Source organism: Lissotriton helveticus, chromosome 11, assembly GCF_964261635.1.
Source record: "Lissotriton helveticus chromosome 11, aLisHel1.1, whole genome shotgun sequence".
NCBI classification, from domain to species: domain Eukaryota; kingdom Metazoa; phylum Chordata; class Amphibia; order Caudata; family Salamandridae; genus Lissotriton; species Lissotriton helveticus.
This window is the reverse complement of record NC_136072.1, coordinates 703,989,981-704,006,282: the sequence shown is the minus strand read 5'-3', so window position 1 is coordinate 704,006,282 and position 16,302 is coordinate 703,989,981. Positions and strand designations below refer to the sequence as shown.

Here is a 16,302-nt window from a genome sequence, read left to right as displayed (position 1 = left end):
AAGACGTAAGATAACTGAAACAAGTCTCTTCGCACTCGCAAAATTATTAAAGCAAATAATTCTTTCACATAAATCTGGCACATGAAGCATAACCAAATTGAAGGGAAAGAAATTGAGAGCTTTAGGACAACTGAAAGACTTATTTGTATCATTAATTTTGCGAGTGCAAAGAGACTTGCTTTGTGTAATGAGAACTTCTGGACTAAAATGACAGAACTTAGTCAATGACAAAACAATGCCCAACTTGAAAAGTGTTGTTTATTAACGAAGAAGTGGTAAACTCTCGTACAACATGGATATTAACTCCAGTCAAACAAGTCATCCTTACCAATAAAGTGAGAGCCAGAGGATACTAAAGACAAAGTTAGAAACAATAAGATTAAGCTCGAAATATTGTTAGGCCAGTAAACTGTCTGGTCTTCCAGATAAAAATAGTGGTGCCTTAAATACCAAGTGCAAAGGGTTGACCATTTATTAAGTGAGCAATTCCCACCACATTTTTGTGGGAGGTGGGGGGTGTTATGTGCTAATACAGCAGGTTATTTCGGATTCAGAGTACTGTTTGCATGTCAAATCTGAGTACGCAAAACCTCTCATGTACTATTTTTGCCTAACTTGAACCTGATTTTGTGCACAAGTTTATGCTTAAAACATAGTAATCACATCATCCGGAAAAGGGACCTAAGAGGGTAAAGGAAAATGGCAGCGGTATCTTTGAAAACTGCTGCCCAGCAAATTAAATTAACATCTTTTGAGAAACAAAAGCAACAATAAAAACTAGCTGCATTTTAGCTAGCCTTGGTATAACTAGTGTTGACTCTACCGCATGCAAAACATTTGCAGAATTACGATTAAACGCGAACAAAAAGTTAACATATTCAAGTAACAATTATAACAGAGTGGTAAATGGTTATAGTTTGCTCCTGCTGTCATTACCAAACGGAGAAATGTGACCAGTGTTTGGGATTAATTACATAAAGAGTTTTGAAAATTCACTCACACTGCAGTTTACTGACAAAATTACATCTTTGGAATTTTAGAAAAAGAAAATGCTTTCACCTTTTTTGGACAGTAGGTCAAAATAACTTTTGTGAAGCAGCAGAAGGTTCATCATATAACGCTTTACGGTAACTTACCTGCATACACTGCTTTTATTCCATGGCAGGTACCCCTTAACGGAGATAAAATGCACTAGGATTACAAATATCCAACACAAAGTTGTCTACTTTGAGATTTAGCAATAACCAACACAGCTATTGTGTGCATGACTGAAACAAAATAGTTTGTTCCATGACAGACAGGAACCTGTGGAGGGCAATAGGAACAAAGTCGACAGTACCCAAGATGGGTGAAACAGAAGTCCTGTTTCACCAGAAAAAGTATTTCACAGCATGAATAAAGCTTTGATCCCAACATATGAATCGCTGGGACACAGTGTCTTAAGTCCTATTTGCTTGAAAGAAACAACTACAATCTTTTGTAAAACAAAATGCTTCATCCTTTACAACTTTTTTATTGTCTTGCATGTACGCAGAGGAGGCAAATGAAGCAACATATTTGGCATAGACTTTTTTTTTCTTTTCCTAAAGAAACAATCCATCGGCAAGAAGCAATTACTTGAAATATCCACAAATGCAGAAGTGGAATTACTGCAGGAATTGAAAGAAAGAATCTGAAAAAAACAAGTTGAAATGTTGTCTGCTCTACACCATTTTATCTGAGCTTTGAAGCATGACGGCAGGCAGTTTTACTTCACTTCACTCTGGAGGCATGTCCTCAGACACAGACTTCCTCTTTCTTGGCAGCCCCAAAGCTCTGTTTAAAAACCTTTTTGCCACCGTAGTGTCAGTTTGTGGTCTTTCTTTGTATGGCAGAATTGCATCTAAAAATAATGAACAATAACAAAGTAATAGTTAAGTCAAAGAATAAAAACACTCGAGATAAACAGCAAGAAAAGGGCAGGGGGCAGCTAAATGATTTAAGTGGGGGGCTTTCTGCTCTGAACAGTTACAAAGAATCAGTGGCAGTTAAAAAGAAAACAGAAGCACTGCATGAAATATAACAAAGGGTCTGCAAAGCTGTAAAATCTTTCAGGCTTCTTCTTGGTGATACAAGCCTACATGGTTTACCATTATGAGGAGCTGACCTTACACAATTTACACCCAACTCGTTTTTCATACTTACTGGGGTTGAAAAGGAGTATATTACTTACCTTATAAGAATCTATTTGTAGCGTGTAGTGCTGCAGATTCACATACTATGCACAATCCTGCCATCTAGTGTCAGTCCCGGCTGTACAACTTGTTTTTCTCATAGAAGACTTTGTTGTTGATCTGACATTGAGACTTCTCCTCTTGGGGTGAATGCGCATGGCCAACGGCTCCATTGTTAGATTGTAAAAATGTTCTCACCATAATGGCGAGTGAGGATGGAGTTTGTGAAGATAAAGTATTATGAATTATGTGTGTAAGGCTAAAATATATATCTATATATCAGCTCCAGGATTTCCTTCCGAAAACGGAAGAAACGGCCGCACTCGCGTGGTCAGTTTCACAGATTTTCAATTTATTAGCACAAAACAGGACGAGTTTCGGCATACGTGCCTTTTTCCACTGTGTCAACGTAAATACAGGCAACCGCCATTTTATACAAATATTCCTCGCATTGTTTACTTGGAGCCTCCGAGATCATAAACATAAAAAGTGGACTAATGCTCATAGAAGTCATTGTTGTTGATCTGACATTGAGACTTCTCCTCTTGGGGTGAATGCGCATGGCCAACGGCTCCATTGTTACATTGTAAAAATTTTCTCACCATAATGGCGAGTGAGGATGGAGTTTGTGAAGATAAAGTATTATGAATTATGTGTGTAAGGCTAACATATATATCTATATATATATATATATATATATATATATATATATCTATATATATATATATATATATATATATATATATATCAAACACACAAGTTTGTCCCTCGCATTGAAAGAGCCCACAAGCAGGTAGGTATAGATTTCGTTTTACTGCGCAGAAGACATCGTGGACAGAGAAACCAAAGTCCTGATTCAAATACTGCAGCCTGACGCGTTTCATGCTCTCCTGAGCATTTCTTCAGAGGCTGTGGAAAACTCTGTGTGGAGCAAGGTCATTTTAAATTACTCGCACCTGCCCCAGTGGGCGTTGGCTCCTCGGAGCCTGCTAGTACTTGGAGTTCTGATTCACGCTTGTGCGCTGCTCCCAGAGTTGAATAAAAGTTCATTAAAAGCCCCAGTGGGTCCAGGAATTCAATCCTACATGTTCACGATGCCATTATTCATCTGCAAAAACGCCCCATCTGCTCCGTCGCGCTGTGTGCCCTCTGGCTTCAGCATCAACCACACGATCTGTGGCAGGGCTCTTCCCCGACCGGGACCGGCCGGAAAAACATCAAACACACAAGTTTGTCCCTCGCATTGAAAGAGCCCACAAGCAGGTAGGTATAGATTTCGTTTTACTGCGCAGAAGACATCGTGGACAGAGAAACCAAAGTCCTGATTCAAATACTGCAGCCGGACGTGTTTCATGCTCTCCTGAGCATTTCTTCAGAGGCTGTGGAAAACTCTGTGTGGAGCAAGGTCATTTTAAATTACTCGCACCTGCCCCAGTGGGCGTTGGCTCCTCGGAGCCTGCTGGTACTTGGAGTTCTGATTCACGCTTGTGCGCTGCTCCCAGAGTTGAATAAAAGTTCATTAAAAGCCCCAGTGGGTCCAGGAATTCAATCCTACATGTTCACGATGCCATTATTCATCTGCAAAAACGCCCCATCTGCTCCGTCGCGCTGTGTGCCCTCTGGCTTCAGCATCAACCACACGATCTGTGGCAGGGCTCTTCCCCGACCGGGACCGGCCGGAAAAACATCAAACACACAAGTTTGTCCCTCGCATTGAAAGAGCCCACAAGCAGGTAGGTATATATGATAGAATGTCCATGCAAGCTGAGATACATAGGCAGCACTACATGTGAACTAAAAGTACGAATCCTTCAACATGTACGAGCAACAACAAACAATGACAGGAACAATGCTGTAGCCAAACACATGGAAAAGTATCACAACAGTAATTGGAAACTCCTGAAATTTTGGGGTCTGGAGTCATTACCCCCGTCAGATCGAGGTGGCCACCGAGAAAAGCTTCTAAGACAAAGAGAGTCACGTCACATCCTGAATTTTCGAACCCTATCACCATTGGGTCTCAACCAGTCGGAAGAAATGTACATTCATTTATGAATACACTTGCTCTGCTCGATTGGATACTGAAAATCAATTTTTATTCCCCTCCCTTTGATGGTACCTATTCAATCCCATCCCCTTCAGTTGCACCCCCCCCCCCATTTTTTTTACTTTAAAAATGTTCTTTGCAGAGCTCAAAAATTGAACGATTTAAAAACTCATGCCCACTGGAGGGCAGGACTAAAAGAAAGCATTGATGAATAATTGTTGAAAATGTCGATTAATAATTTTTGGTTAAATGCCCACTGGAGGGCATAATTGCACAGATGGATGTGAATACTAATTTGAATATTATTTTAAAGCAGTTTAAATTGGGGGTTCCCTCATTAACTGATTAATAATGTTTGAAAAGACAAACTACATAGACCAGAATTCTTTGAGGGAGGAAGTGAAACGATAACTTCCTGGGAACACAGGGGCACTTTAAATATTGTTGATTGAATGTTTTTGAACTTGACCGTGAACAAGGTAGATGTGACTACCGAAACGCATTGGTTTTGGAATTCTGTGCTAATTAAACCTCTTTTGGCAAGAACACTGGCTAATAGTGGCGGCTCACTCTTGTTGATTCCAAAGGATTAACAAATTTTGGGAAATATATATATATATATATATATATATATATATATATATATATATATATATATTTGGATATAGCCTATTTATACATGAAATCTGACATTAGAAAATGTTCCGGAGAGGCAGGCAGGTGCATGTGAATCTGTAGCACTCTAAGGAGCATACTCCATTCATTGCATTTGTTGGCTGCAGATACACTGGTTATGCATAGCCTGTAAAGCAGCTTTTCTCCTGAGGTGGCTTCAGGCATCAGATGGTGCAGATGTATGGAATAAAGTTCTTAACACTTGTTTGATCAACAAGAGCTGGTTGTCTTGCTTGGACATCCACACACTAGTGTTTAGGAAAAGTATGTGGATTAGTCCCTGTAGCTGCTTTACAAATGTCAGCTAAAGGAATGTTCCGTAGCAAGGCAAAAGAGGAACCTTTCTTTCAAGTAGAATGAGCTTGAGGGGCTAATGGCACTGTACTTTTGGCTTTTATGTAACATATCTTGGTGCATTTTACTATCCATTATGCAATTTCTGCCTTTGAAATTGCATTTCCTTTTCCCGGGTTGGAGAAAGCAACAAATAAGTGTTGTGTATTCGTAAACTCTTTTTTTAAATCAAATACATTAATACCATTTTAACATCCAGTGTATTAAGTGCTCTTTTTGCAACAGTCTCCGGTTTTGGAAAAAACAGAGGGAGGTCCGGGATATGACTTTAGCAAGTGACTTTAATTCATTTATAGTCGTACCTTGTTTAGGAAAACTTGAAAGTAAAGCAGTTTGCTTTACAGACCTTAATCTTATTGGTATAGGTTAAGTGAAAAAGAACCACACAGTGTATTTATAAAAATATGTATTTATTATAAGTCACTCACTAACACAGAACAATATCTCCTACCCAGAGATATAACACAATGCACATAATACTTTGCAAATAAAACAGTGAAGTAGCACAAATACACAGTAGTCGCCAGGGGGAGACCAAACCATATACTAAAGTAGTGGAATGCGAACCACAGCTCAAGACAAGCCAGCGGCTCCCTCAACTTGTTTGAACTGGAGTATGCAAGGAGGGCAGCAAATGTGCCCTTCAAGCAGCCTCAGTGGCGCTGGCAGGTGCCTTCACCCTACTCCAATGCACAAAACCCTGTCTGGGAGGTGGGCACACCTCCCTGTGACAGAATATCTATTGTTCTGCCTTCCCCTGCTCGAGCTTGGCTAAGCTGAAGGAGGGCAGAAACATGCCTTCGGTCGGCAGCAACCCTAGCTTGCTAACTGGTTCTGGAAGACTGGTACCATGAGCACTGAGGGCTTCCCGGAGGAGCTTTACAGTGCATGGAATCATACCTCCCATAGAGTTTACGGTGTTGGGGGCATGATTCCAACATGTTTGACACCAAACAGACAGGGTTTGTTACAGCAAGTTTAGAGATGGTCATCGCGTAATGACGCATGGCCACTCTATATGTTGTAATGGCTGATGCACTTACAACCTGGGAGAATGGACCCCAAAGGTTGTAGGGGCCTCGCTTATGCAGGGGCACCCTCACACTTAGAACCGCGCACCTTGCCGTCAGGATTGAAAGGCCTGCCTTAGGGCTGACTTATAGGCTTGAAGTGTAGTGACCTCAGATATAAGAAAACATATCTGTTGTAAGTGGTGCTAGCACCAGCTTACACAGGCTGTAATGGCAGGCCTGTAGTCACAATTTAAGTGGTCTCCCATGGGTTGCATAATACATGCTTCAGCCCAAAGGAGATTATTTACAACAAGGGGTGGTGATGGACAGAGTCTCTGAATTAAGCAGAGTACTCTCACCCAGTCAAGAGATCAGGGCTAGATCCAACACCGTTTTTTAGCTCATTGCACCATCCCAGTTTCAGAACCTGGCTGTATGCAAATTAGTCTGTCCCTGGCCCAGTGCATCATGGGAACAGGGCAGACCAGACTACAAAAGCCAATTCTTACACTGGGAAGGAAACAAGCTTCCGGGGACCGGTTTCTGCCATTTCAGGCGTCTTCGGCCCGGCTTGCTTGAATCCTGATGGTGCAATGAGCAAGGGACTCACATCTGAGTATACCCTTCCACGCTTAGGGTGGACAAAATTATTTACAACAAGGGGTGGTGATGGACAGAGTCTCTGAATTAAGCAGAGTACTCTCACCCAGTCAAGAGATCAGGGCTAGATCCAACACCGTTTTTTAGCTCATTGCACCATCCCAGTTTCAGAACCTGGCTGTATGCAAATTAGTCTGTCCTTGGCCCAGTGCATCATGGGAACAGGGCAGACCAGACTACAAAAGCCAATTCTTACACTGGGAAGGAAACAAGCTTCCGGGGACCGGTTTCTGCCATTTCAGGCGTCTTCGGCCCGGCTTGCTTGAATCCTGATGGTGCAATGAGCAAGGGACTCACATCTGAGTATACCCTTCCACGCTTAGGGTGGACAAAATTAAAATTATTTACAATAATTTTGTCCACCCTAAGCGTGGAAGGGTATACTCAGACATGAGTCCCTTGCTCATTGCACCATCAGGATTCAAGCAAGCCGGGCCGAAGACGGCTGTAATGCCAGAAACCGGTCCCCGGAAGCTTGTTTCCTTCCCAGTGTAAGAATTGGCTTGTGTAGTTTGGTTTGCCCTGTTCCCATCATGCACTGGGACAGGAACAGACTAATTTGCATACAGCCAGGTTCTGAAACTGGGATGGTGCAATGAGCTAAAAAACGGTGTTGGATCTAGCCCTGATCTCTTGACTGGGTGAGAGTATTCTGCTTAATTCAGAGACTCTGTCCCTCACCACCCCTTGTTGTAAATAATTTTGTCCACCCTAAGCGTGGAAGGGTATACTCAGACATGAGTCCCTTGCTCATTGCACCATCAGGATTCAAGCAAGCCGGGCCGAAGACGGCTGTAATGCCAGAAACCGGTCCCCGGAAGCTTGTTTCCTTCCCAGTGTAAGAATTGGCTTGTGTAGTTTGGTTTGCCCTGTTCCCATCATGCACTGGGACAGGAACAGACTAATTTGCATACAGCCAGGTTCTGAAACTGGGATGGTGCAATGAGCTAAAAAACGGTGTTGGATCTAGCCCTGATCTCTTGACTGGGTGAGAGTATTCTGCTTAATTCAGAGACTCTGTCCCTCACCACCCCTTGTTGTAAATAATTTTGTCCACCCTAAGCGTGGAAGGGTATACTCAGACATGAGTCCCTTGCTCATTGCACCATCAGGATTCAAGCAAGCCGGGCCGAAGACGGCTGTAATGCCAGAAACCGGTCCCCGGAAGCTTGTTTCCTTCCCAGTGTAAGAATTGGCTTGTGTAGTTTGGTTTGCCCTGTTCCCATCATGCACTGGGACAGGAACAGACTAATTTGCATACAGCCAGGTTCTGAAACTGGGATGGTGCAATGAGCTAAAAAACGGTGTTGGATCTAGCCCTGATCTCTTGACTGGGTGAGAGTATTCTGCTTAATTCAGAGACTCTGTCCCTCACCACCCCTTGTTGTAAATAATTTTGTCCACCCTAAGCGTGGAAGGGTATACTCAGACATGAGTCCCTTGCTCATTGCACCATCAGGATTCAAGCAAGCCGGGCCGAAGACGGCTGTAATGCCAGAAACCGGTCCCCGGAAGCTTGTTTCCTTCCCAGTGTAATAATTGGCTTGTGTAGTTTGGTTTGCCCTGTTCCCATCATGCACTGGGACAGGAACAGACTAATTTGCATACAGCCAGGTTCTGAAACTGGGATGGTGCAATGAGCTAAAAAACGGTGTTGGATCTAGCCCTGATCTCTTGACTGGGTGAGAGTATTCTGCTTAATTCAGAGACTCTGTCCCTCACCACCCCTTGTTGTAAATAATTTTGTCCACCCTAAGCGTGGAAGGGTATACTCAGACATGAGTCCCTTGCTCATTGCACCATCAGGATTCAAGCAAGCCGGGCCGAAGACGGCTGTAATGCCAGAAACCGGTCCCCGGAAGCTTGTTTCCTTCCCAGTGTAAGAATTGGCTTGTGTAGTTTGGTTTGCCCTGTTCCCATCATGCACTGGGACAGGAACAGACTAATTTGCATACAGCCAGGTTCTGAAACTGGGATGGTGCAATGAGCTAAAAAACGGTGTTGGATCTAGCCCTGATCTCTTGACTGGGTGAGAGTATTCTGCTTAATTCAGAGACTCTGTCCCTCACCACCCCTTGTTGTAAATAATTCAGCCCAAAGGAGAGCCCTGCTGTACCTATGCCCTGGGTACCTGGGTACCATATATTAGGGACTTAGAAGGGTACACCAGTAGCCAATCTGGAGTATACCCAAGTACTCACCATGTCCAATTTAGTGGAGATATAACAGAGGCTGGGGTCCTGGTTAGCAGGATCCCAGTCAGAAACAGCATCACACCAGACAAAAAGTGGGGTAAACCATAAAAGCAGATCCTACTTTCGTACAGTGCCCATCCTGAATGCCATTACTGTCCATGTAGTAGTGCTTTGTGAACATTTTCAGCAAAGCCCACGTTGCAGCCTGACAGAAGTGCAGTATCAGAACTCTGCGTGCTATTGCACTGGTCGCAGCCTTTGCTCTGGTAGAATGAGCACACCAGCCCTCCGGATCTTGCTTCTTGGCAAATGTACAGTAGATCTTATTACAGACCACCATTCATCGGGAGATGGTTCATTTGTGCATGGACTTTCTTTCTTGACTGCGACATAACCCATGAAATGTTGACCATCCACCGGGAATGTTCAGATGCGGTCAAGGTAGAACAAAGCTCTTTTTGGGACCCCGCCAATGGAGTCTCTTCTCTTCCTTAGAGGGATGAGGCCAAGCATCAAAGTTAGGGTAGGTGATGGACTCGCCTAAGCGGTACGGGGTGACTATCTTTGGCAAGAAGGATGCTCGAGTCAGAAGGACCAATTTGTCTAGCTAAAAATAGATGTATGGAGGCTGAGATGACGGCGCCTGCAGTTCACGAACCCTCTGGGCAAATGTGATTGCCACCAGGAAAGGAAGTCCTGAAGGTTATGAAGCGACTCACATAAGAAAAATGAGAACCGTATTGAAGTCCCACTAAGGCATAACAAAGGGAGCAGGAGGGAGCATCTGCTGCAGACCTTTTGGGACCCTATTTACAATAGGGGACTTAAGGGAAGGCTGATCAGGCAACCATAGAAAAGCAGATATAGCAGATAAATAATCCTTCAACATATCCAATTCAGAGCACTGCTGTGCCAGGGTCAGTATAAACAAAAGAACTTGGTAAGGGGTACAGATAAGGGGTTAACTTGTTTGTCTGTACACCATGCCAGATATTTGCTCCAACAGCCGACGTATTATCATCCTGGTGGAGGGATACTGTGCTGCAAAGATAACATTAGAGACTTAAGGCGGAAAGCCAAAAGCTGCTCAATCTCCATACATGCATAGCATTGACAGGTTCAGGTGGCGAATCCACCCCTGCTGCTGCAACAGAAGATCCTCCCGGAAGGGCAGCCTGGTCAGAAGATCAATGTGCATGCTCAACAGCTTGGCATACGCGAGTCTCCGAGCCCAGTCTGGACCCACAAGGATGAATTCGGCCAGGTCATTGCTTATCTTCTTGAGAACTCTGGGAAGGAGTGGTAATGATGGAAAGGCGTAAAAGAGGCCGGAGCTCCCATTGAGACGAAAAGCATCTGCAGCACGAGTCGCATTGGAAACTCCAGTGCGCAGATATGAAGACATTGTACGTACTCAAAGGTGGTGAACAGATCTAATCAAGGCTCACCCCACTGCTGAAAGAGAACTTGCTCCACCTCAGATTGGAGAACCCACCCATGATCCGCTAGGCATCTTTGGAAGAGTTTGTCTGTTATGACAGGTGTTGAACCACTACGGCAGCCATGTCCAGATTCATAGGGCCTCTTGACAGAGTATCCACAACCACACCCCACCCCACCTGCTTGTTGCAGTACCACATGGTGGTGGTGTTCTCTGTGAACACCTACACTAGACTTCCCTTGATGGAGGGTAAAAGGCTTTCAATCCCAGTCAGATAGCTCGAAGTTCCAACAGCTTGATGTAGAGCCTGGATTCCGCCGGAGACCAAAGTACTCTGATATCCACCTCTCCCCATGGATGCCTCAGGCCAGGAGTGATCCATCTGTCACTACTTTAATCTCTGGTTGGGTAAGGGGTCTGTCACTGACCCAATAGCAGTTCACCAGCCACCACTGCAGGTCTTTAGCAGTTCCCTTCGAGATATGGACTATGTCGCAGAGATTCCCCTGATGCTGCACCCACTGGAAATTCCAGGTCACACTGCAGAGCCTGCATATGTCAGCAGGCATGCGTTGCAAATAGGATGCAGGAGGTCATGAGGCCAAGCAGCATCATAGTCAGTCCCACCGAAATCCAGGCTAGAGGCTGAAACATCCATATCATAGCCTGAATAACCTGGACCCATCGCTTGGGAGGATTCGGAAACTGCACTGTGTCCAGAACAGCTCAGATGAAAGGGAGCATCTGAGAAGGGATCTAGTGTGACTTTGGCACGTTGATAGTGAACCCCAGCGAGTGTAGGAGATTCTCCACAATCTGGAGGTGGGAGACAACCCCCTACGGGGGGCCCACCTTCGACAGACAGTCATCGAGATAGGGGCGGGGGGAAGACTGGCACCCCTGATCTCTGCAGATGAGCTATAACCATCACCATGGTGAGCACCCGAGAGACGTTGAAAAGGCCAAAGGTGAGCATGGTGAACTGAAAATGCTTGTGACCAACCGGGAACCACGAGTTGCATCTGTGGACAGGCGGGACAGGAATGTGGAAGTATGCATCCTGCAAGTCCAACGCTACCATCCAGTCTCCTGTGTTCAGGAGAGACAGCACTTCAGCGAGTGTGAGCATTTTTAATTTCTTCTTTTTGAGGAAGAAATTGAGAGGGTACAAGTCTAGGATAGTACGAAGGCCTTCATCCTTCCTGGGAATCAGAAAGTAGTGGGAAGAACAACCATGACCTACTTCTGATGCCGGCACCCTCTCTATGGCTCCCTAGGCCCAGATAGCTGCCACTTCTGGGTGGAGTAGAGATGTGGTCCTCGGTCAGCCTGTCGAACATGGACGGCATGAGTGGAGGGGTAATCACAAGGGGGGTGGGGGCGGGGGGGAGTGGTCCCTCTGGACAATTTGGAGAACACAGCAGTCAGATATTAATCGACCTCCAGCGTATCCTGCCCCCGACTGGATACCCACGATGGTCAGAGGGCAAACTAAAGAGGCTTGTTGGCTCCAGCTGCTGAGGGGAGGGTGGGATGGGTAGAGGTTACTCGACCTCTGGCTACCTGACCCACAATGGCTATGGGTGCTGTGTCCGCGGCCACGCAAGAGTTGAGAAGACTGCGGGCCATGGTGGCGAGGAGAGATGCAGCTGGAAACCCCTTCCGTGGCTACGAAAGGCAGACTGGGGTTGGTGAGGGGCCATGGAAAGACCAAAGGACCTGGCTGTAGCTCTTTTGTTCTTGAAGCGCTCCAGCTCTGAGTACACCTTATCTCCGAAGAGATGGGAGCCTTCGAAGGGCATGTCCCTAAACGTGGCCTGGACATACCCAAAAAAGTCAGTGGTTCTCAACCAGGTGTGGGGCCTAAGAGCCACTGACAATGTAACCACTCTGCCCAGTGAGTCGGTCATATCCAGTCCACAGCTTATGGCGAACTTAGTTGCTTCCCTCCCATCAGCAATAACTTGAGAGAGTATGGCTCGGGCTTCCAACGAGACAATAGGTCAAGTGGGAGTATCAGCCCAAAAAGCAGACAGTGTTCACCGACCGCAGATGGCTTCGTAAGGAATGCGGCAAGAACTACTCAGGAAGCGGCGCTTGGACCACCAATCTCACTGGGGTGGGTTGCTGGGTGAGGAAACAAGAGTCTCCTGGGGCAGGGCGATGGCGGCAGGCAATTGACCTATACACAGGAGCTCCTGTGCAGGTCTTGGACCAGGCCAGAGTAGGACGTCTGCGAGGGCTTCGTTAAACGCGAGAATCGGTTCAGATGGGGCAACTCCTGGCTGAAGTACCTTCTTCAAGACATTCGTCTTGAGCCATGGAGGGCAACTGAAGGTCCAGTACTGCAGCCGCCCTCCTCACCCCTACAGCAAATGAGGTTACCTACTCCATAGCCACGGTAGGAGAGGCAAATCCAGTGTCTGTGGAGGAGTCCAGTCCACGCCAGATCCTCGCACCAGGTGTCCTCTGTGACATCTAGGGGCTGGCTGGTATTCATCAAGGTCCAGAGGCCCCTTCTAATCGCCCCCAAGTCCTAGTCCATAGGAATAGGTCATAGACACCAGCCTGGGTGGAATGCTTCCAGTTGGCGCCAGACGATGCCCATCCAGCTCCATGTCGAAGTCGGGAATGAGTATGGGTCTTGCGCAGCCAAAGCCGGTGACATCGGCAATGGAGCCAGTGACGTCGGCAATGAAGGTGGCGGGAGAGAAGTTTGAGGTGGTTCAACCAGCGCCGTTCCGGATTAGACAATTGATGCAAGGGGCCCGACTGGTGCCAGGGGCAAAGGCGCCAGCGGAAGACCAGTGGGTCTGACGGCGCGTCAACAGGAATGGACAGCCCAAATATGAGGTGTATGGCCAGATAAAACTCGTGGAGCTGGGCGGGATTCGCTCCAGCTCCAGGACACTCAGGGAGGAGCAGAGATTGCTCTTGCTTAGACTTAACCGGGGAGAAAGGCCTCGAATATTCCCTCGTCCTGTTGGATGACTTCGAAGGACAAGGCGAAGTCAAAGACCTCTTCAACTTCTTGGTCTTCTTTTATATGAGAGACACTCCCAAACAATTCTTCGATGAACGCTTGGATTGGCTCCATGACCGATCCCGGGACCTTCCTCTCGACTGGGATCGAGATTGTTGCGGTATCGCACACTGAGCAGCAAGGAGCTTCAGGGACCGCTCCCTCAAGGCCCTGGGATGCATGGCGCGACAACTAGTGCAGGTCTTGGTGTCATGGTCGCGTTCAAGGCGGCAGAGACAGACAAGATGGGGATCTGTCACTGATCACTGCGGATGACAGCGCCACAGGGGCTTGAAATCATCCTTCCTTGTGGACACCCCTGCCTCACCAGGAACCAAAGTCTAAAAAATCTCAGACAAATGGGTCGTAAAAAAGTCAGTCAGAAAGTGACGGGTTAGCACTTCTCCGGATCTTCACTCACTGGCGCAGAAAGAAAAGAACTGCACGTCACATCAGGCACGTCATGACGCCGCCACGACCAGCATTCAGGGGTACTGCTCACCAAAAAAATTCAGATTCAGTACGATGCCTGGGAATTAAACCTATTTACTACACTTTCCCTTCTTTATTCTTCTCTGAAATTAATGTGTGTCAGTAGCTAATAAATATTGCTTTATTTCATGAACTTGGCTTGCAAGCTACCTGCTTCATTAGTCAACTCCATCACTGTTTCACATGTTTGTTCCTTGCACACTTGGAGATTTTAAATTCAGTGTTGCTCTGCACCCCAGGCTTGTTAAACTGTAGAGAGATCTATGGCCAGTAGGCTAGCATCCAAGTTATTTTCTATTCTCCATCGGAGCTAAAAGGTACCAAGAACAGGCAGTCACAAATAAGCGTTGGCAAATTGTTAGTTATGCGGGAATAATTTGCTTATTTTGAGAATTTTGTGTTACGTTTGAACTTCCTGAAATTACGCCACTATGCCATATCATATAATTATGCCACTGTTTGTGATTAAATTATTGAGTGGAACAACATGAACAACCAGGACGAGAGTGGCAGCTTTTTGCAGCACGTGTGGGTTGTGTACAGTTTTTTTTGCATGAAATGCATTCTTGCGTCACAATTGACATGGGAGTGCAATTAATGCTAAAATATGGTAATACAATATGGATTTGCATTTCACTTAATTTTGTGTACACACAACAAACTAATTTTGTACACCCTCTAGGTCATTACTTTTGTTGCTACGTACTTGTCGCAAAATGTTTCTGTACGTGTGCACACACACACACACACACACACAATACATACACACACACTTGTACTTGTTTTTTTAATGCAAGCAACAATAGTTCCTGTGAAGTTATGGTTTTGGTCTGACTTTTCCATGAAAAGCTGTTTTTATTCTCTTACTAACCATCTTGCCGTTGACAAACACTATAAAAAAGAAAAATATTGTGATGGAGGCTCATCATGATAAATTTCACGCAGATCTGTCAAACAGGGGTCAAATTTAAGGAAAAAAAGGGGTGGGGGGCTCAAAAAAGTATCATTTAAATTCCTACAGGAATTTCTTTTCTATGCTACAGAAACAAGTATTGACAAAGCCAATGGGTCTCGCCTTTGCAAGAGATATTGGCTTTGCAAATTTGTTTCAGGCGTGTTGGCGTGATCCTTAATCAGTGTAGAAATCTCTGTATTTGTGTCTGCATCCTGAAATATGTCCCTGCACATTATCCATCATTTCCCCCATAGAGTAAGTAAGCCATTGTTTTCTGATCCACACTGGGGTGTTGTTTGAAACTGCAGTTATACTGATCCTAGCCTCCTCCACCCTCTGAGGAGTTGATCTCCGAAACATGTCAACGCACCCAAAGAGGTACTGTGCTTAATATCACACTATTACCTCATCCTGCACCCATTTTAATAGTACCAGCCCGGGGGCTCATTAAATTAATTCTGACCTACCCCACGAGCCAGGTACTTTTTAACTAACATTCACGTCCTCACTTTACCTCACCACATACTCACACCTAATCCCCACATGCACCATGCATAGTCAACTATCAGTGCTCCCGCGTAGCCGTAGGTCGTAGCACGCCTCATCCCGTAGAGGGGTGTGAAGACCCCAATGATGAAGGATGACACCAAGGGTCCTTTTGGTGTGTGAGGGGTATTTTAAAAACACTTTGTGCTCCCCACCATTGTAGGGAACACTTCACCCCATTTGGTGGATTCTTGCTGTTTATTTATACTACCTGGGAGAAAGAATCCACTCTTATCTCTCTCTCCCCCTCCTTGTTTTTTATTGTGTTAGCATGTCAACAGGCTAATGTTGGACAGGTAGTGCTAAAAACACTCTTTCAAACAACTGCAACGCCCAACTGGTTAGCCAGCGCTTTTGGAGGGTAGTACTATACAGTCTATGCAAAGCATGTGTATTTAAAGCACATATGCCTCGAATGGATTATGTTACTTACCCTGTAAGCATCTGTACTTGCCATGTAGAGCTGTAGATTCACATGCACCCTCCATCCTCCCCGGACACCTATGGTTGTTGCAGTTCTTATTATTCACATCATACATGCATGGACATCTCTGTACTACACTTTCTTACTCCATTCTCACCCTCTCGCTGGAAAACAATTGAACAATGGAGTCAATGCCCATGTACACTGGAACCAAAAGGAGGAGTCACTTTGCCTCTTGACTTCCCCTCCCCCCCATGATAAGTTG

At 45.5% G+C, this 16,302-nt stretch overlaps 1 protein-coding gene across 2 annotated transcripts in view; it reads right to left on the bottom strand.

Annotated features, from left to right (window-relative positions):
• Positions 1-240: 240 nt before the first annotated feature.
• Positions 241-16,302, bottom strand: part of LOC144791788 (uncharacterized) — a 222,094-nt gene continuing 206,032 nt past the window's right edge. For both annotated transcript variants that reach the window (XM_078666553.1, XM_078666554.1), the window contains exon 8: positions 241-1,882. In XM_078666553.1, coding sequence (XP_078522679.1) covers positions 1,758-1,882 — 125 coding nt within the window. In that variant the 3' untranslated portion in view covers positions 241-1,757. The remainder of the gene's footprint in view (positions 1,883-16,302) is intronic.